General features: G+C 58.7%; 7 protein-coding genes across 7 annotated transcripts; 4 read left to right on the top strand and 3 right to left on the bottom strand.

Annotated features, from left to right (window-relative positions):
- Window positions 1-2,161: 2,161 nt before the first annotated feature.
- On the bottom strand, window positions 2,162-4,498 carry E0L32_010815 (uncharacterized protein; the record flags this gene model as incomplete). The annotated part of the gene is made up of 6 exons (XM_031133475.1): window positions 2,162-2,341; window positions 2,527-2,775; window positions 2,872-3,930; window positions 4,024-4,045; window positions 4,109-4,191; window positions 4,280-4,498. The coding sequence occupies 6 exons, from the start codon at window positions 4,496-4,498 to the stop codon at window positions 2,162-2,164; spliced, it is 1,812 nt and encodes a 603-aa protein (XP_030988932.1).
- A 2,441-nt stretch (window positions 4,499-6,939) lies between these two features.
- E0L32_010814 (uncharacterized protein) lies at window positions 6,940-8,243 on the top strand (the record flags this gene model as incomplete). The annotated part of the gene is made up of 3 exons (XM_031133474.1): window positions 6,940-6,967; window positions 7,029-7,283; window positions 7,342-8,243. The coding sequence occupies 3 exons, from the start codon at window positions 6,940-6,942 to the stop codon at window positions 8,241-8,243; spliced, it is 1,185 nt and encodes a 394-aa protein (XP_030988931.1).
- A 759-nt stretch (window positions 8,244-9,002) lies between these two features.
- Window positions 9,003-10,370, top strand: E0L32_010813 (uncharacterized protein; the record flags this gene model as incomplete). The annotated part of the gene is made up of 1 exon (XM_031133472.1): window positions 9,003-10,370. The coding sequence occupies one exon, from the start codon at window positions 9,003-9,005 to the stop codon at window positions 10,368-10,370; it is 1,368 nt and encodes a 455-aa protein (XP_030988930.1).
- A 409-nt stretch (window positions 10,371-10,779) lies between these two features.
- E0L32_010812 (uncharacterized protein) lies at window positions 10,780-11,931 on the bottom strand (the record flags this gene model as incomplete). The annotated part of the gene is made up of 2 exons (XM_031133471.1): window positions 10,780-11,781; window positions 11,872-11,931. The coding sequence occupies 2 exons, from the start codon at window positions 11,929-11,931 to the stop codon at window positions 10,780-10,782; spliced, it is 1,062 nt and encodes a 353-aa protein (XP_030988929.1).
- Window positions 11,932-13,297: 1,366 nt separating this feature from the next.
- Window positions 13,298-14,978, top strand: E0L32_010811 (uncharacterized protein; the record flags this gene model as incomplete). The annotated part of the gene is made up of 3 exons (XM_031133470.1): window positions 13,298-13,402; window positions 13,477-14,520; window positions 14,616-14,978. The coding sequence occupies 3 exons, from the start codon at window positions 13,298-13,300 to the stop codon at window positions 14,976-14,978; spliced, it is 1,512 nt and encodes a 503-aa protein (XP_030988928.1).
- A 423-nt stretch (window positions 14,979-15,401) lies between these two features.
- Window positions 15,402-16,370, bottom strand: E0L32_010810 (uncharacterized protein; the record flags this gene model as incomplete). The annotated part of the gene is made up of 3 exons (XM_031133469.1): window positions 15,402-15,623; window positions 15,715-15,856; window positions 15,946-16,370. 3 exons carry the CDS (start codon window positions 16,368-16,370, stop codon window positions 15,402-15,404), a joined length of 789 nt encoding a protein of 262 aa, XP_030988927.1.
- Window positions 16,371-17,447: 1,077 nt separating this feature from the next.
- Window positions 17,448-19,413, top strand: E0L32_010809 (uncharacterized protein; the record flags this gene model as incomplete). Its single annotated transcript, XM_031133468.1, has 4 exons — window positions 17,448-17,763; window positions 17,874-18,880; window positions 18,979-19,082; window positions 19,158-19,413. 4 exons carry the CDS (start codon window positions 17,448-17,450, stop codon window positions 19,411-19,413), a joined length of 1,683 nt encoding a protein of 560 aa, XP_030988926.1.
- Between the last annotated feature and the right edge of the window lie 795 nt (window positions 19,414-20,208).

The raw sequence follows: 20,208 nt of genomic DNA, 5'->3' as shown, positions 1-20,208 counted from the left end.
CGATTGATCATTGGAGTTCTGCAGCAGACGTCGAGGTTGGTTGGGGGTTGTTGGCGTATCTGCCCTTCTTCCTGTCCGCACATTACGTATTCAAGGCCAACAAGGCCAACAACGCTGTCACGTCAATGCAACATCAATTGAGAGGCGACTAGATCTGCCGAGGGCAAGAGACCAGCCTGCATCTACAGTTACACCCATTGTGCCCCCGCGTGCGCACGATGAAACAGAACGTGATGGAGCAGCAGCCAGAAGCAGCAGAGCATGCGTCGGGAACGAGCAGCTTCCCGCGGTTGGAGAGGGCAAGCAAGATAAAAGTTGATTTGGTGCATCTAACACCCCTGTCCTTGTTGTCACACCCCCCTCCGGCCCATCACTGACAAACATATCGGCTTGTCGGGGTGTCGGTGATCTCCACCGACGTGAGCTAGACAGACTACGGAGTAGACAAACACTCCTCCCTTGATTTACTCTCGTACAAGGTGCGTATCTTCAAGAGGCATACCGCAAGAGTAGAGAACTAACATATATTGCATCCAGGTGCCGGACGGGAACACAAATACATGTTATGTACTCATTTCTGCCATACATAGCAACCGTAGCCAAATCGTTTAGTACATCACAATCACCTGGGTGCTGCAGCTCTCCTCTTTCCCCTTCGTTTTCATCTAACCGAGCGCGCACCCCCTCCGGTGAGCCTAGTGTCCATCCATCCACGCAATGCGGTAGCCCCAGACCCGCAGTACGAAATACCGCCCATGTTTGTTCTGGGAAAGGGATTCGGGTCGGATCTGGGCTGGTTGCTGGTAAACACCCCCAAGAAAGGGCTAAAGTGACACTGCTCAGAGTACTGGAACCTTTGCAAGGCCCCCGTATGGCCTGCCTTCTCGTCGCAACTTCTTGACTCCCTCAACCCCAGACCCAGGCGCCATGCGGGGTGCCCCGCCCTCAGTCGCCTGCCCACCCACACACACACACACACAACACACTAGCAAAGACCCCTGGCTCTGATCGAAGGTGTGTGTGGGTGCCCTCGCACAGCTACCCGCCGGCTGCCGGGGTTAAAAGGTGAGGGGAGGAGCTCCAGCGAATTCTTTCTTTGGAGGGGACTCTCTCTTGCATGCGGGGAATAGCCAAATCATACTGGGCCATAGGTGTTTCTTCAAACATGAACCTTCCTATATGTAGGTGCTCGACCAGGTGCCAAAAGAAGCTTGTTTGGATCTCGTACAGCAAAGCATAACACGACTGTGATGACAGATGACGACGATGCTGATAAGTCTCGGGTGCAGAGGAGCTGCATAATCCTTTTCGGTGTAGCTGCAGCTCTGTTTCTTGAAAACGGTCAACGATCATGCACACACCCCCCTCCATTCCGCTCTGTTGGTCTTTCGCCTCGGCTCTCATTGTCTCGAGCTCTGGGGGCGGCTTCAGCAAGAATCAGACCTCCAGCACCAACTGCTCTCCATCTCGCTCTTGTAGAAGTAAATTGTTGAAATTGCTGATATTCTGATATATACAATGTGTTTGCTCTGCCCCATCATGACTCCCAATGAAAACTTGTACCATCAGACTCTAGGAACAAAATCAAGGCGTCTAAGTATTTCGGCACTCTTTTTGCCGTCATGTCGTAATAGGGTCGGTATCAACCCGCTGCCAGACAAGAGCCCCCCAGTGAAGGGGGAAGCCAACAAGTGTGAGAGGACAAAAACCCAAAAAGAGGAACCCGTCGCCAACGACGCAAAGGCTAATGATTCAGCCCAACCCTTTCTAAAATCCCCTTCCCTTCGTGGTCAAGATCACCGTCTCGTCGCCCATCGGACAGGCTGGCCATGCAATTGGTATTTGTATCAGAGATTGTTTCTCCCTTCTTCTCCTTCCGTACATCATCGTGTCCTTCCCAAGCTCCGAGCTGGTTGGGTATCGTATCGTGTAGCCGGGCGGAGAGCGTAGGCAAATAAATGCATTGCTCGTGCAGCAGCAGCAGCAGCAGTGTGGCATCGGGGAAGCATCCGGATGGCCGTCGAGAGATATGTACGTCGCATAGTAGCGTCGTACTGATGGTTTGCTTGCCGATGCCGACGGGGCGTAACCCCCACCCCGCTTCGCTCGGAGGTCCCTCCTCCTCCCTCCCCCTCCCCGCCTCTCTCCCTTCTCCCAACTTTTACGCGACGCTCCAGTCGTGGTCCGAGTTGCGCACGTACGGCGCCAGGCCCTTGTAGTCCTTCTCGATCAAGGCCTTGACGTCGCCGTTACCAAGATAGGCGAAGCGGTTGCCGTAGCGGTACCGAATGTTGTAGTCCTCGAACCGGGGGTCCTTGATCGTCTTGAGGAAGTGGATGGTCTGGGTTTGCGGTCACACGCATTAGCTTCAAAACTTTTCGCGCAAGGACTTTGCTCTGCACAGCCCGCAAGAGACCAGCTTTGGTAAGAAAGAGGGGAGGGGTTTGGCCACAGGAGTGGTTGCAGCTCGGTGCCTGCAGGAGAAAAGGGAAGAAGGTGGGGGGTTGTTGGTTGGCATGCACATACCGGACCGGGCCACAGGTAGATCCTGTTCTTGATCTTGCCGTCCTTGAACCAACTCCGGCACTCGTCGCCAAAGACGGTGTTCTTGTGGAAGGCGTCAAAGTGGGCGTAGATGTCGTCCAGGGCCTCCTGCTTGACGTCGATGGAGCGGATGTTCTCGTGCTGGATCTTCATCATCATCTTGACAGAGTACTCGATCGTGGTCTCGATGGACGGCAGCAGAGTGCCCGACGACCAGGTGGCACCGGGACCCTAGATAGCAGAACAAACATGCGTCAGCACGAACTGTACAGCAGTAACCCAAAACATCCCGCCCACATCTTCGCCCATTGATGGACATGTACTTACGACGATGGTGTAGTAGTTGGGGAAGCGAGGAGCCGAGACGCCCAGGTACAGGTTGACCTTGTCGCCCCAGTCCTCGTCCAGCGACTTGCCCTCGCCGTTGTAGATCTTGAAGGCCGGGCGGAAGGCGACCTTGAAGCCGGTGGCGCAGACGAGGACGTCAAACTTGTGCAGCTCGCCGTCCTCGGTGACGATGCCCTCGGGCACGATCATCTTGATGGGGCCGAACACGGTCTCGACGTTGGGCTTGACCAGGGCCTCGAGGTAGCCGTCGCCGGGGGAGATGCGGCGGCAGCCGGGCGCCCACTTGGGCACGATGAACTCCTTGAGCTTCTCGTGGCCGGGGCCGATGCGCTTGTGCATCTCCTCGGTGATGAGCTCGCGCATCTTGTTGTTCATCTCGGACCCGGCCTGGTACATGCCGAAGAGCGAGTTGATCTCGGCCTCGATCTTCTGCCGGAAGTCGAGGAAGTGCGCCGGGTCCTCGGCGAACTTCTTCTTGTCCTCGTCGGTGAACTTGTACTGCCGCTGGCTGGGCTGGTCGTCGCTCTTGTGCACCTCCTCCAGCAGCGCGTTGCCGCCGAACGGCGGGGAGATCCAGGTCGGGGAGCGCATAAAGACCTTCATGTGCTTGACCTTGGGCTGCAGGGCGGGGACGATCTGGACGCTGGAGCTGCCGGTGCCGATGACGCCCACCGTCTTGCCCTCAAAGTCGACCGAGTGGTCCCAGTGGGCAGAGTGCATCTTGGGGCCGGCAAAGTCGTGCAGGCCCTCGATCTCGGGCCACACCCAGGTGTTGAGGATGCCCGTGCCGTTGATGAGGACGTGGCACCAGTCGTGCCAGAGCTCCTGCGTGTTCTGGTCCTGCAGGGTCAGGTTGTAGATGCCCTTCTCCTCGTCCCAGCGGCACTCGACGACCTTGGTGCTGAGCTTCATGTACTTCTCGGAGCCGTGGCGCTTGGCAAAGTCTTCAAAGTACCTCTGGATCTCGTCGCCGTAGGCGTAGTAGTAGGACCAGTCAGGCTTGGGGTCCCAGGAGAAGGTGTAGAGGGGCGAAGGGATCTACATCGGTGTCAGCGAGGGGTTCATGAGCCTGATGGCTACGGGCAGGCAGTGTCCATCACAGGCGCCCTCATTCAAGACCACAGAACTTACATCGCAAGCCACACCAGGGTATCTTTACATGCTGTCCGTCAGTGATTGCTCGTGTTCGAAGCTGTCGTGACTTGGATCGACTTACGTGTTCTCGTACCAAGTACCGCCAAACACGGGGTTCTTCTCAAAGAGAGTCAATTCCCAACTGCCGGGCACCATCATCTTCTCCTACAATCGCAACAAGACAAGGCCGCGTCAGCAAGAGCACACGTATTGCCACTTAACGCAGGCAGAGAGCGCAGAGGACACCACTGACCATCTTGTAGGCGAGACATAGTCCTGACGCACCAGCACCGATGCAAGCCACCCTCAGCTTGGTGGGCTTGGAGTGGTACTGGGGCAGGACCTGGTAGGGAGTGGCCATCTCGGGATACGTAAACTCGCTGGCAGCGCTCGAAGTACCGTTTGTCTGCGCATTCGAGTTACCATTTGTGTGGCTTGGCACGCCGTTGGGCTCGGTTGCAGAGGGGGCCATGACTGGCTCTACCGTTGGCTGGTCTTACTGTGTTCTTGGTTTGAGGGAGGCGACAATGGTGCTAAATGCCTGCTAGAACCAAATGACTTAATGAAAGTGTGGAGAGAAGAGAGGGTGGGCAGCAAGCAACCGGGAGGAGGATGAAGAGGAGCAGTGATGAAGTAGATGATGTTGGGAGGGCAGGATGTTGTCAGTGAGGAGTCGTGTGGAGGACGCGGCAGTCTATTATATGGGAGGTTGCTCGCAACACCAGCAGACAGGGCGGCTGTAGCTCGGGACAAGTCAAAATCAAGCAAGCTCTTTTCCGCGTTGGGAGATGGCTGCATGGCACGATATCTATAATTTCTGGCACCACCCTGCAATAACTTTTCCATAGACTGAGCTTTGGAGGACCAGACAGGATTCGAGTGGGCCAGAGGATTGTCCATGCCACTTACTCCTTCGTCCAGCCCTGGAGGTAGAGAGCAACTGTGTTTCCGTGGATCAAGCCTGGCCTGAGAGGAGCCAGGAAAGACAGGCCGAGAAATAAGCGCGGCCACTTGGCACGCTGCTCAGCAGGCCAGATCATCTGGGTCAGGACAGGGACAGCAATGACAGGGTTGGAGGTGCTCCATAGTCCGTGGCATGGAGGAGCTTGAGGGCAAGTTGGGGACGCCAGTGCAGCGCACTGTACGGAGCGACACGACACGCGCCAGAGCGGGCGATCTGACAATGACTATCGGTCGAGAAGCTATTAGAGATGGACAGATGATGGGAAAGAGGCGAACGATTTGGATGTGCATATCCGGAGGCAAAGCCATGTGTCGTGGGGAGTGACCAGAAAGGCCCAAGGACTCGTGCCGCCCGCCGGCAGTAGTCGATCCGGGGTAAGCAGCCTAGCCACGGACCATCGCTACCACTCAGTGCTTTATTTGGGGGCCAGACTTGGCCGGTAGCCGTTACTCCGGAGTGCCAGATACCCGATCAGAGGCCGATCTGCACTGCCAAAGGGTTGTATGTGGCGAGATGAATTCTGCCAGACCTGCGCGTTCGAGGCAGATGTATTCGGATCAACTGAGCAGAGATTCAAACATCGCATGCGGCTTTTGCCTGAAGTAACCTCACTGCAGTGCAGTGTGCATCTGAAATTGTGCTGCGATCCCGAACGTCGGGTCATGCTAGAATGAGGCGCGGACCCTCTTGACAGCAGCACCGTAACACGGTCAGCGCACTGTCCAAAAATGGAAATTGTTGTGGTTTGGTACGGGGTAAGGATTTCCAGGACCGCCCGGGACGATGAATCATTAGCGCCGTTGATTTGGGGTCCAACGTGCGGTGCGGGGGAGGGGTCGCGGGTCAATCATTCGTGGCACACACAAGCGAACACATTGGAGCTCTGTATGGCTGTTAGATTCTAGATTCATCAAATGTTGACCGTCTATGTGGAAAAAATGGCATGATAGAACTATTGGTGTTGGAGATGGCGCAGAAGAGGAAAGTCCAGATGGCCCTGGGCTTCCAGGGACGGGAACTCGCGACTCTTCTCCAACTTCCTTTTTGGGAATGCGCAGCCAATCAGCTTAGCGGGAGACGAAGGATCGATTTACAGTGCTGACAGCTGTTATGCGAGGCCATCCCAACCATCAGCCTCAGGGTGCCAAGAATCGAAGGATCTCTGGATGTCCCGGCGCCTTCTAGAATTATTGATAATCTCTATCAAAGGCCTCAACTTAGCAGATCTATACGAGTCGATTGATGGCTGTGCCTGTGCTTTGCCGCGCGCAGAACCCGTTGTCCACGTTGGAGATCGATCTGACTCCCCGCCCAACGCAACCCCCGCTTAATGACGCCGAATCTCCCCCCACAGTCAGCGAGGGAAGCTTGGTCAATGGAACAGCTTTCCCAGCTCTGGTAGCCTACTACTCCCTTGTTGTCCCCCAACTCAGAGCATGAGGAGCCGGGGGTTGAGCAGACACGCCCCTCGACTACGGCTGGTTGGCTTCTGCTTAACACGGGCACAGATGGGTCCATTCTCAGCTCTGAAACAGCTTGATGAAGGAAGGATGGATCACGACAAAGCACGCAGTTGCAGAACTACAGGCGCAGCTGGTGATTTCTTGGCCGCTGTGTTCCAGCAATCTATATAAAGAACTTTGCTAAGGATCGCAAAAGGATTCATAGCCAGTCTTGGGACAGAATCCTGCTGGATGCCGTCCTGAGATAGGGTCGGGTCATTTGATGGGGGCCATAAAGCGCATCCCCATCAATTTGCCCGCTTTTGGGCACTCGGCCAAGCTAGCCTATGAGTGCTAATGTGAGGGCGCATATATCAACCGTAGAACCTCACACTGGGCTAGTCCTGCTCATTATGTACTGCCAGACTTACAATCCCTCCCCAGACTTTGTGTGCTGTTGCATCTGATAACCCACCACTCGGACCTCAGACACACAATTGCTTCAGCATGGCTCCCAAGAACGCGCTCGTCTTTGGTATGCGATTGATCCCTAAACCATCTGGCCCACCAGACTCGAAATGCTGACTCTGTAATAGGCGCCAGCGGCATCACTGGCTGGGCTATCGTGAATCAGATCCTCAATGGGTTCCCTACCCCCGACACCTTCGAGTCGGTCACAGCGCTCACAAACCGGCCGTTGACTGCCGAGGCTGCCCTCTGGCCTCAGTCCTCCAAGCTCCAGATCGTTAGCGGGATCAACCTGCAAAACCCAGCCGGCCAGGCAGCGCTGGAGGCCGAGATCAAGGAGAAGGTCAAGAATGTCGACAAGATCACCCATGTCTACTTCTTTGGTATGATAGATGATGCCCAGTATTTGCGAATTCTTGCGGCTTGTGCTAATTGATAAAGCCTACATCATGAATGAGGACCCCAAGAAGGAGTGCTCCATCAACGAGGACCTGATCAAGGCCGCAGTCACTGCCATCGAGCACCTGTCGTCCAAGCTCGAGTTTGTCGTCCTGCCTACGGGCACAAAGAGGTACGGTGTCCACCTGCTCGAGGAGAACTTCCCCTTCCATAAGGACACCCCCCTCAAGGAGTCCCTCGGGAGGATACCCGAGCCCTACGCCTCCGAGATGTTCTACTACACCCAGATGGACATGCTCAAGCAGATGTCCGTCGGCAAGTCCTGGACCTGGTGCGAGATCATCCCGGACATGATCGTCGGCTTCGTGCCCAACAACAACATCTACTGCCTGGGCCAGGTGCTCTCGACCTTCCTCTCCTTCTACGCCGACAAGCACGGCAAGGGCGCCGAGGTGCCCTTCCCCGGCACGGAGAAGTCGTGGAAGAACCTCACGACCGACAGCAGCCAGGACATCTGCGCGCAGGTCTCCATCATGGCCTCGCTGCAGCCCGAGAAGAGCGCCGAGCAGGGCTACAACGCCGGCGACACGGCGCGGCCCGTGACCTGGGAGCAGAAGTGGCCCGTCATCTGCGAGTACTTTGGCCTCAAGGGCACGCCGCCGCCACCCGGCGGGTCCGGCCCGGAGCCGCGGGCCTACCTGGCCGAGCACTTTGACGAGTGGAAGGAGTTCGAGAAGAAGCACGGCCTGCAGTCCGGGCGCGTGGGCAACGACCGCAGCTTCGGCGGCTTCGCCTACTTCATCATGACCATGCTCAACTTTGACCGCCACATGGACATGACCAAGACCAACGAGATGATGGGCAAGTACGCGCACGACGTCGACACCAAGGGGTCCTGGTGGACGGCCTTTGACCGGTTCAAGAAGGCAAAGATCATTGCATAGGGGCGGAGCGGTTGTTGTTTCCATTCAAGTAGCTTGAGATTCATCAGGTGCCTCTGTACTAAGCAGGGTCGAAAATTCCTTATATCGGGACAGATGACATGAAACGAAAGCTCTACTCGTTCATTGAAGCTTTGTTGCAATGTGTGCCTGATTTGCGAGCAATGGAGCTGGAAGCCTACTGGGTCGATGCTTCAGCACTTCGGGTTGACACATGCACCGAATCACTCACTGCTCGCCTCGAGTCTACTGACACCCACCCGCTGACTCGACACCCCCACATTACCCTCTTTAGGGGGGATAGGGATCCTGGGGTGGGCAAGTCTGGGGACAAGGTGGACTAGGCCTGCACTTTTAATAACTACTAGCCGCGGCAATGCTGCGGGGAATGCCAGGGAAGAGAACATCCGCCCAGCGAATACGGCGAACTCGGGCTGCTGGTAATCTTGGGCAAGCTTCCAAGGTACAATTTTACCTTGGTAGACGATGGCGAAGAAAAAGACTCGAGAGACAGAGTGAAGATAAGCCCATCCACAGGCACTGACACCGGCGCTGAAGCGAATTGGTCTTTTGTGATATATTCATTCGTGATCTTACCATCCAATCCTTCCCATTCAGCACGCTCTCTTGGCCTCTCACTCACCTCTCCGGCCTACAGTCCAGAGCCTCCGTACCTCCTGAGGCTTTCTGTGCCCTCTTCTCTTCTCACCATACCCCCCATACCATACCACTGGAACAATCACCGACACGCCCACAATCACGATGTCTCCAGCTCCGACCGTGGTCGAGAACCCGGCCTTCAAGCACCCTGCCTTCAATCGCATCCCCCCGTGGGTCAGGGCAAAGCTGTCCCCGCTGGCCATCGAGAAGATCCAGGCCGTGTACGAGTGGGTCGAGAATGAGTGCATCCCGCGGGAGCAGATCATGAAGGCGCAGCTCGAGGGCAAGCGCTGGGTCACGCCGCCGCTGATCCACGAGCTGCGCGACAAGGCCAAGCAGCGCGGCCTCTTCAACCTCTTCCTGCCGAACCACTTCAAGGAGAGCCCCGGGCTGACCAACCTCGAGTACTCGTGCTGCGCCGAGCTCATGGGCCGCTGCTACTGGGCGGCGCAGACGATGAACTGCCACGCGCCCGAGACGGGCAACATCGAGCTGCTGGCCAAGTACTGCAGCGAGGAGCAGAAGAAGAAGTGGCTGGCGCCGCTGATGGAGGGCACGGCGTCGTCGGCCTACTCGATGACCGAGCCCGACGTCGCCAGCTCCGACGCCACCAACATCGGCATCAGCATGCGGCGCGAGGGCGACGAGTACGTCATCAACGGCCGCAAGCTATACGGCAACTGCCTCTGGAACAAGGACCTGACCTTCTACATCCTCATGGGCCTGTCGGACCCGGAGAACCCGGACAAGTGGCATCGCCACACCATGATCATCGTGCCCTGCAACACCCCGGGCATCCAGCAGGTCCGCAACCTGACCATCATGGGCTACGACCACGCGCCCGAGGGCCACGGCGAGTACCTCTACACCAACGTGCGCGTCCCCGCCGCCAACGTCATCCTCGGCGAGGGCCGCGCCTTCGAGATCGCCCAGGGCCGGCTGGGCCCCGGCCGCATCCACCACTGCATGCGGCTCATCGGCCAGTGCGAGCGCGCCTACGAGCTCGCGCTCGTGCGCTGCACGGACCCGCGCAAGCGGCCCCGCGGCAAGCTCATCGGCGAGTTCGACTCCAACATCGAGCGCGTGGCGCAGATGCGGCTCGAGCTCGACGCCGCGCGGCTCGTCGTGCTCAACGCCGCCGACACGATGGACCTGCTGGGCAACAAGGCCGGCAAGCGCGCCATCGCGCAGAGCAAGATCCTCGTGCCCGCCATGGCCACCAAGTGGATCGACGAGTGCATGCAGATCTACGGCGGCATGGGCGTCACGCAGCACACGCCGCTGCCCGAGATGTGGACCTACGCGCGCTTCGTGCGCCTCGCCGACGGGCCCGACGCCGCGCACCGGCACCAGGTCGGCCGCGAGGAGATGAAGACGGCGGGCGGCTTCAGGGAGCGCAACGAGGCCTACAAGCGGCGGTACAAGGAGCTTGCCGAGAAGTACGGCGAGAAGTACGTGTCGTTTGATTAGATGGTGGATCTCGTCGACGGAAGACCTCGTTTGTTTGGATCATGTCCTCATTTAGCAGCGGATGTTGTTTGATATTGAATAAGAACTTGCAATTCGATGCCTCCACTGTGCCATCATGAGTCCACATTATTTTGTGATATGTATGGCTGTATGCATCCTTGTTCCCTGAACAATATATTTTGATCCCTCATGGGCCCTTGCTAACTGTGTAAGTGTGGATTGTCCCACTACTAGATGGATGGTTCCTCCTGCATTTCATTTTACCACACCTCAGTGCTGCAAGCCAAAGTCCGCGCCACTCATCCTCGCCGCTACCCCGGAATAAAACATCTTTACAGCGTCATCACGTCATATCTTTGATGCCCCTTACCCCAATCTAAAAGCTAGACCCCTCCCGCTCCCTCTCTCTCTAGTCAAACACAACCGCAGTCCGCTTGGTGGCCACGCCGCGCCGCATCTCGTCGACCATGGCCGGCAGCGACTCGAGGCCCGGCCGGATGTCGACGTTGGGCATGATGCCGTGCTTGCCCGTGAAGTCGACGGCCTTTTGCATGCGGCTGGCGATGCTCGTGCTGTCGGCGAGCACGCGGTAGCGGCCGAGCACGAGATCCATGGCGCTGAGCTGGATGTTCTCCTTGGGGATGCCGATGACCATGAGCGCGCCGCCCAGGCGGATGACGCGCGGCGCGTTGTTGAAGGCGGCCGCGACGTCGGTGTAGACGACGGCCGCGTGCACGCCGCCGCCCGTCAGCGCCTTGATCTGCGCGTCGTAGTCGGCGGTCGTGCGCGAGTTGAAGACGGCGTCGGCGCCGAGCTTCCGCGTCTCCTCGAGGTTCTTGTCCGCGACGTCGATGCCCACGACCTTGAGGCCCATGGCCTTGGCGTACTGCGTCGCCATCTGGCCCAGGCCGCCGCAGCCGATGATGCCGACCCACTGGCCCGGCTCGAGGCCGCAGCTGTCGAGCGAGTGGAAGGTCGTGATGCCGGCGCAGAAGACGGGCGCCGCCACCCGCAGGTTCCAGACCTTCTCGTCGAGGTAGGCCGCGTTGCGGTAGTCCACCACGGCGTACTCCTGGAAGAAGCCGTCCGTGTTGAAGCCGTTGAGCAGCTTCTTGCCGTTGGTGCAGTGCAGCTGGTGGATCTTGCACCCTTCGCACTCCATGCAGACGTCCCGGAAGTAGAGGAAGCCGACGGGGTCGCCGACCTTGAACCCCTTGCCCTCGGTCGAGGGGTCGATCTGCACGATGTAGCCGACGCCCTCGTGGCCCGGGGTCACGGGGATGTCGAGCGCCGGGTGGTCCATGTTCATGAGGTCGCTGTGGCAGAGGGATGCCGAGCGGATCTTGACGAGGAACTCATTTTTGCCCGGCTTTGGTACCGGGATCTCGTTGACGACGATCTTTTGTTGTTTCTGTGTGCGTATCGTGGTGAGTCTCGGTTCGGGTCACTTACTCGCCCCGCCCAATCACATCCCAGGGTTTCCTCTTGGTCATTCACTTACTGGGTCAAACTGAGCGGCCTTCATGGTCTTGGGGATTACGGGAGATGCGACTGAGCCCATCTTGAATGGTTATGTGTATACGTATTCTTGCGGGTGAGGTAACGACGCTGGATGGACTACAGTACCAAGCCTAGTTTCAAGGACTCAAACTCGAGATGATGGCTCTCATTATCACAAGCAAAATGCTACCACTACTGACTTATCCTGATTATGAAGAGCTTGGTATGAATGCAGCCCCTCATACGGGCGGGTGATGTACTCCTCTAGGTTACCGCGACGCTGAGCACTCACAGACCACAGGCAGGACGAGGAGGGTGGCTGCCATACGCGCCGGCCACTACGTACACGGAAGCGCTTTTTCCATCAAGTCTGTCAGTGCGAGGAAAATACTCCACGGCGCATACGCTAAGCCGACCGCAACATCTCCGTTGGGGCTCCGTGGGGTATCCCGGCCACCTTTGTTGAAGATCGAGCACTGTCTGAACTGCGGTTGAACGCGTGTGACCTACCTACCTACCTTACTGAATGGTTCCAGGGGCGAGACAGCGACTTGGCACATGCTGGGTCATGTTAGTATCAGTGACTCGGACGACTGGCCTGGGTGCGTGGGCTGAACACGGGCAAATTAACAGAGCAATGCTCACACTGGTCCCGAGTCTTTGTCATGTTGGCGTCCTCCGCACTCGTTGTGAGATCCGTACTGTGTTCACAAATGTTCACCATGCTTCCCCAGTTTCACCAGACCCAAGCCCGAGTCAGGAGGGACGAAGTACTCCAGGATTCTTGACTCGCCCGGGAAATGGTTAGCCAGGCCCCGAGCCGTGGGTTTCAAGCTCCTCCAACCCCAAATTCCCTACCCCGCACCGCCCGAAAACCATCATCCACGACGTTGGCGTTGAGCCGGATCCAGGGCAGAGATCCACCTGTCCACATCGCCCGCCCTCGACAGCCTCCTGTATTGGTCTCCAGACTGGTCATTCTGGGTTCTTGGGAGGTAGCCTCTGCACGAAGTACACCTTTCGTCTTGGAGGCACTCCACCGGGTCTGGGCTCGACCCGTCTCCCGAGCCGTGACGGACGTAAGTCCTGGGAATACTGTGTGTATGCTGCACTGAGCTCTGCCGCAGCAGCCGGGGCTGCCCAAGACCTCCTTCATGCACCGCACACTCCGTTGCGAGGTCCATCCCGAGAGTTGTGTAGCATCCTTACTACCCACCGTAAAGTCCTAAAGCCGGTGCCCCTCTTCCTCAGATACATTCTCTGCCCTCGAGTCGATTTTACTCTGTAGGGTGTCAAAAAGGGAAGAGTTGCGTATGTAGTGCACTTGCCTGTAGACACTTTCCCATACCGACGCTCGATTTCACATCTCGTCTCTGTTGTCCTCCTTTATCACCGCAGACATACAAGCCCTCCACAGAACCGCAAAGATGACTTCTCTGGGACCTTCCCTGAAGGCCGGCGACGGGCCCAAGAAGTTCGAGCTGCCCTTCAACAAGGACAACCTGTGCAAGAAGCTCTTCATCAACAACGAGGTGTGTGCTCCCGCCATCGTCTCCTGCCTACTAACCCGGGACATGCTCGCTGACACAAACAAACCCGACGGCAGTACGTCGAGTCCAAAAACGCAAAGAAGCTCGAGCTCCGCAACCCCAAGGACGGCTCGCTCGTGGCCGACGACGTCGCCCTCGCCGGCGAGGCGGACGTCGACGCCGCCGTGGCCGCGGCCGAGGCGGCCTTCCCGGCCTGGCGCAAGGTCAGCCCCACGGCCCGCCGCGACATGATGTACCGGCTGGCGGACCTGATCGAGGAGAACGGCGAGGCCTTCGCCGCCATGACGCGCCTGACGCTGGGCGCGCCCTTCGGCTCCTTCGGCTCCTTCGAGATCAACCTCTGCGCCGAGGGCTTCCGGTACTACGGCGCCTGGGTCGACAAGTTCAGCGGCGAGACGTACCCGCAGGACGACGGCTTCCTCAAGATCGTGCGCAACGAGCCCCTCGGCGTCACGGCGGGCATCATCCCCTGGAACGGCCCGATGGGCAACGTGGGCATGAAGGCCGGGCCGGCCCTGGCCACGGGCAACTGCTTCATCCTCAAGCCGTCCGAGAAGACGCCCTTCTCGGCGCTGGCCCTGGGCGCCCTGATCCGGGAGGCCGGCTTCCCGCCGGGCGTCTTCCAGGTGCTGTCGGGCGACGGCGGCACGGGCGCCCTCATCGCGAGCCACATGCGCGTCCGCAAGGTCAGCTTCACGGGCTCGACGGCGACGGGCCGGCGCATCCAGGAGATGGCGGCGCGGAGCAACCTGAAGCGCGTGACGCTCGAGCTCGGCGGCAAGAGCCCCGCCGTCGTGTTCGACGACTGCAACCTCGAGAACGCGGTGAGCTGGTGCGCCAACGCCATCACGGCCAACACGGGCCAGGTCTGCTTCGCGGCCAGCCGCGTCTACGTCCAGGAGGGCGTCTACGACAAGTTCGTCGCGGCCTACAAGAAGCTCATGGAGGACAAGGCCGCGGTCGTGGGCGACCCGGAGGCCGAGTCCACCGTGCTGGGCCCGCTCGTCGACAAGGCCCAGTTCGACCGCGTGCGCGGCTTCCTCGAGCGCGGCAGGAGCCAGGGCAGCCTGCTGGTCGGCGGCGGCACCATCGGCGACAAGGTGAGCAAAATGAGTCTTCCACACCGTGTCTTACCTGCACATTGAAACAAAAAAGACAAACCCCCGGGTAATCTAACCTTTTTTTTTTCTTATAGGGCTACTTTGTCCAGCCCACCGTCTTCGAGAACGTGGCCGAGGACGCCGAGATCTGCAAGGACGAGATCTTCGGCCCCGTCGCCGTGCTCAACAAGTTCAAGACGGAGGAGGAGATCATCGCCAAGGCCAACGACTCCAACTTTGGCCTCATGGCGGGCGTCTTCACGCAGGACATCAACCGCGCCATGCGGCTGTCGGCCGAGATCGACAGCGGCATGGTCGGCGTCAACTGCGTGAGCCTGTGCTTCCTGCAGGCGCCGTTCGGCGGCAGCAAGGAGAGCGGCGTCGGGCGCGAGAACGGCATGGCCGCGCTCAAGATGTTCACGGAGCCCAAGACGGTCATGGTGAACCTGACCTACTAAGGATTCTGGGAGATGCTGGGTGGGGGTCTAGTCACGCTGCGGTCGTCTGTCGGGTCATCGAGGATGCTTGGTAGATGAGATTGATATAAAAGAATAGGTTTAATTCACAATCACTTATTGCACAGTGGCGAATGACCCTGAAACGTCTTGACTTTTAGAAAAAGAGCTGTGATCAAAGGATTTTGCCTCTGAAGTTGAAAAGAAAAAACACTGAATACATGACCAACCCTATGCTAGGCTTTCCAAGACAAAATGCAGACCCTGCCCTTCCCATTTACAACTTTGACAACCGACCAGCCGACAGGACAACGCCTCCATCCAGATTGATAGCCACTCCGTTACTATTTTATTTTTTGCCATTCAGTTAGTGTCGTCCCTTCATTCACGTCGTCCCGCGAGTAGAACCCAGGATCACACGCAGACTTACACATAGCTACCCGCCGGGGAGCAGAGGAAGATGGCCAGGCCGGCGATGTCCTCGGGCTTGCCGAGCCGGCCGAGGGGGTTGTCCTTGCTGAGGCTCTCCTCGCCGCCGAGGTTGTTGATGAGGCCCTTGGCCAGCTTGGAGGGGAAGAAGCCGGGCGCGATGACGTTGGACGTGATGTGCCGGGGCCCCAGCTCGATGGCAAAGTTCCTGCCCAGGTGCTATGAGACGTTGCAAAGAGAATGTTGGGTCAGCGGCAGGCTCCCCGAAGGAAAAGAGCTTGGCACAGCGTTGGGCGAAGGGGGGACCTACGTGGGCAGCGGCCTTGGAAGCCGAGTACATGATGGTGCCGTTCTCGCCGACGTGAGGCACGTTGACGCCGGCGGTTGAAGAGATGATGAGCAGCCGGGCGGGGTCGTCCTGGGTGCCGGCCTGCTCCATCAGAGGCAGGGCCCTGAGGAATGTCAGTTAGTGCTTGTTGTGGTACTCTCTGTACCCAAACTCGGGCGATGACGAAAGACAAGAGAAGAAACAGAGACTCACTTCTGCGTGAGCTCAAAGACGCCGCGCACGTTGAGGTCGAGGATCTTGACCGAGCTGTGCGGCGGCGCGTCCTCGAAGCGCGAGCCCCACGAGGCGCCGGCGTTGCAGACGAGGATGTTGAGCCCCCGGCCGCCGACGAGCGCCTTGACCTCGGCGACGAGCCTCTCGATGCCCTGGGAGTCGCCGACGTTGGCGGCGACGCCGACGGCCTTGCCGCGGATCCCCGGCAGGCGGTTGAGCTTGTCGACGGCCTGGCTGATGCCCTGCTCGCCCTCGAGCTTGCGCGCCGTGACGACGACGAGGGCGGCGCCGGCGCGCAGGAAGGCGGTGGCCATGTGCAGGCCCAGGCCGCGGGAGCCGCCCGTGACGAGGGCCGTCTTGCCCTCGAGGGAGAACATGGTCTCGAAGTTCTGGAGCTGCGACATGGTGGGCGGCGGCTGTTGGTGTTGGTTGTTGGTGTCGGTGTGCTGGTAGTGGTTGAAGGCCCGCGTGCGTGCGTGCGTGCGTGTAAGGCAAAGGAGAGAGGGCTTGCAGATCGGGGAGACACTCGTGAGAGGGAAGAATGAGGGTCAAGACAATGAATGCAGATGTTTACAATGAACAGTTCTCTCGAAACGAAGTGTTTATCACGACGTCTACTGAAGTTTACGTTCGTTCACAAGATAAAAAAGCAAGCAGATCGGTAGGCAGGCCAAAGCTCTCCGCCAAAAGCATCGCCAGGCGCCTTGCCAGGGTTCCTAATCTGGAAAGTGCGCTCTCCATAGCCGGAGCAGAGAGCGGATTCCCGTGGCTCTTTGTCGGCTCCGGATTCGACCCCCAATCAGTTTAGCCCAGGCTCTTTGCGCTTCCTCCTGTCTGCTTTGCTCTACGGCCCGTTGGATGGACGGATGCTACCTGAGTACCTGAGTAGTTAGTGGCCATTGCACGCTGGATGCCCACTAGGTAGAGTAAAAAGCCCACTAAAAGCGTGACGAGCTGGGGGCACTTTTATCTATTTCTCCCCCGGGTCTTTGAGGCCAGTATCCCCGGCTTGTGGTGCTGGTGCTTTTCTAACAACGCCGCCTTTACCCCGCAACCGAAATCCCGAGGGTCATCCAGGATAACGCACTAGCGCCGCCACGGGTGACGATGGCCGTGAGACTGATCACTGATGTTGCGCGCGCAAGAGTGCTGGTGGGATTTTGCGGTGGGGATGGATGTGCGGATATTCAACACCATTCCCTGGCGGTGGAGAGTCAGGCCGGGCGACTCAGCAGGAAGAGAAGGCTGAGAGGTATTCTATCAGATCGCCCTGGCCTTGTTTTTACCGCGATCTTTTTCTCTTCTCTCGGTGGTGATCCTTGGGTGTAGTGGTTTTCCCTTTTTGTGCCTTTGCCCTCCCGTCTGCCAGCGTTTGCTGCCCACTTACACGCACTCGCACTCGCAACGCACTCGCACGACGACACCACCTTGCACCGGCGTCGAGCAGCAACACCGACACGGCCACCGCCACGCCGCCCACGATGCCCATCAAGTCGCCCTACCCGTGGATGGACCTGCCCGAGGTCAACATCCTCAGCCACATCTTCCCCGAGAACCAGAAGCCGGACGAGGACCCGATATGGATCGACAGCAAGAACCCCGAGAACAGCTTGTCGCCGGCGCAGGCCCTGCCCTGGATCAAGCGCTTGACCTTTGGCCTGCAGCGGCTGGGGCTCGAGAGGGGTGATGTCGCCATGATCCACACGCCGAACCACATCTTCGTCCCTGTCGCGTACCTGGGCATTGTGGCCGGCGGCTTCGTCTTTTCCGGCGCCAACCCGGGCTACACGGTATCCGGTATGTGTCCCGGTCTCGGGTGGTCTCCCTGCTCGTCATGTCCTGTTTGTTTTCAAAGAAAGAGAAGATAGCCACTGACACCCAACCCCCCCTTTTTCTTTGTGTGGCAGAGGTCGTCCACCAGCTCAAGAACACGGGCGCCAAGTGCATCCTGGTCCACCCCAAGCTCGTCGAGACGACCCTCAAGGCGGCCAGGATCGCGGGCGTGCCCGAGTCGCGCATCTTCCAGTTCTCCGACTCGGAGGCGGCGCCGGCCCAGCACGGCGGCGTCCGGGACTGGCGGGCCATGATCGGCACCGAGGCCGACGCCGCGACCTACCGCTGGCCCGAGCTCACCCCGGCCGAGGCGCGCGCGACGGTGGCGACCATCAACTACAGCTCCGGCACGACGGGCCTGCCCAAGGGCGTCTGCGTCTCCCACGCCAACATCATCGCCAACCTCGAGCAGACCATCGTCATGCGCTACGCCCACAAGCCGTACCCCGTCGGCCGCCGCCCCGCCGAGCGCTGGGTCGGCTTCCTGCCGCTGTACCACGCCTACGGCCAGCTGTACGTCATGCTCATGTCGGTGCGCCTGCGCGCGCCCGTCTACATCATGACCGAGTTCCGGTACGACGAGTTCCTGGCCGCCATCGGGCGCTACCGCATCACGAGCCTGCAGGCCGCGCCGCCCATCCTCGTCATGCTGTCCAAGCGGCCCGAGACGGCGCGCTACGACCTCTCGAGCCTGCGCGACGTGCTCTGCGGCGGCGCCCCCCTGTCGCGCGAGCTGCAGAACGAGTGCCAGAAGCGGTTCGACGTGCAGATCAACCAGGGCTGGGGCATGACCGAGGTGACGTGCGGCGCGCTGCACGTCCCCGGCGGCGTGCGCGACCTGTCGGGCAGCGTGGGCCGGCTCGACCCCAACTGCGAGGCCAAGCTGGTCGACGAGCAAGGGAAGGAGGTCCCCGCGGGCCAGCCGGGGGAGCTGTGCGTCCGGGGCCCGCAGAACTGCCTCGGGTACTGGCGCAACGAGGCGGCGACCCGGGAGCTGTTTGACGAGGAGGGGTACCTGCGGTCCGGGGACATCGCCGTGGCCAACGAGGACGGGTACTTTTGGATCGTGGACCGGAAGAAGGTGGGTTTGTTTCCGAGTTGATTCTCACTGCTGCTGATTCCCTGTTTTTTTTTTTCTCTCTTTTGGTTTGCTTTACTGACAACTGGCGACCTGCATAGGAACTGATCAAGGTCAATGCGCTGCAGGTGGCGCCGGCCGAGCTGGAGGGCGTGCTGCTGGAGCACGAGCACATTGCTGACGCGGCGTGCGTCGGAATCACTGTGTAAGTTGTTTGTTTGTTTGTTTGCTGTTGTTCCTTGGGGGTTGAAAACTTGCGGGGAAGCTAATGAAGAAACAGCCACGGCGAGGAGTACCCGCGAGCGTACGTGGTGCCGCACGAGGCGTCGAGGGGCAAGGTCACGGAGGAGCACATCCACCAGTACATGGAGGAGCGGGTGGCCAAGCACAAGCGGCTGGCGGGCGGCATCGTCTTCATCGACGAGGTGCCCAAGCTGGCCAGCGGCAAGATCCAGCGCAAGACGATGCGCGAGTGGTCCAAGAGGGACGCGGCCGAGATCGAGAAGCAGGGCAAGAAGCCGCGGCCGAGGCTGTAGAAGGTTGTGGCTGTGTCGGTTTTTTTTTTTTTCTTTCTTTTTTCTTTTGCTACTAGAGTGAATACATAGATCAGGCAAGAGGGAGAAAGAGCATGATTCGAGCATATCACAGTTCGCAGGTGGTGGATAGAAGGAGGATTCTTCCAAGCATATGTGGAGGAGCGTAGTAAACTTACTGCACTTACACAGTCATGATGCCAAAATTCACCATGTATAGATGCCGCTTACAAGATGCATGAGGATGTTTCTCCAAACTGCTATGCATGGCACATTATCACTCTTCACATTGATGACTCGTCTGCCGGGATCCTTGAGTTGTAGCAATGGCTTTTTGTTATTGGTATCGCGTACACCAATCTCCAACCATGTATGCATCCCCTTACATGTGTAGTTGAAGAATGCGTTCCACGCCAAAGCTATCCAGTATGGTACTGATCTAAAGAGTCGAGACCCTGGTCCTTCTCCAAATAGTACTCGGATGGAGAGGCCTGACTTGGGAGTACCAACTCCAATTGCTTGGGAGCGGACTGAGAGTTGGGGATTCGATGACAAGGCGTACCTAAGTTACTAACCCGACCCCAATGTCCTACCCTAAGGTACCTAGCCCTACAGTGGCTGGAGACAACACGAGGGCAACTCCAGTGACTGCAAACGCTGAAAAATACCCCCCCCCCCAGGACTCGACGCTGCGTGGCGGTGGTGCCGGGAAAAGTCAACCGGCTGTAACCCTGCGAGCCCTGCACGCTGTGTGTCAGTTACCGACAACGAGCCATGGACTCGGTCGGCTATCTTTCG

The sequence above is a fragment of the Thyridium curvatum genome, assembly GCF_004353045.1.
Source record: "Thyridium curvatum strain D216 chromosome Unknown NODE_92_length_156191_cov_86.571182, whole genome shotgun sequence".
NCBI lineage: Eukaryota > Fungi > Ascomycota > Sordariomycetes > Thyridiales > Thyridiaceae > Thyridium > Thyridium curvatum.
Note: the sequence above shows the minus strand (reverse complement) of the source record. Positions and strands in the feature narration are given on the sequence as shown.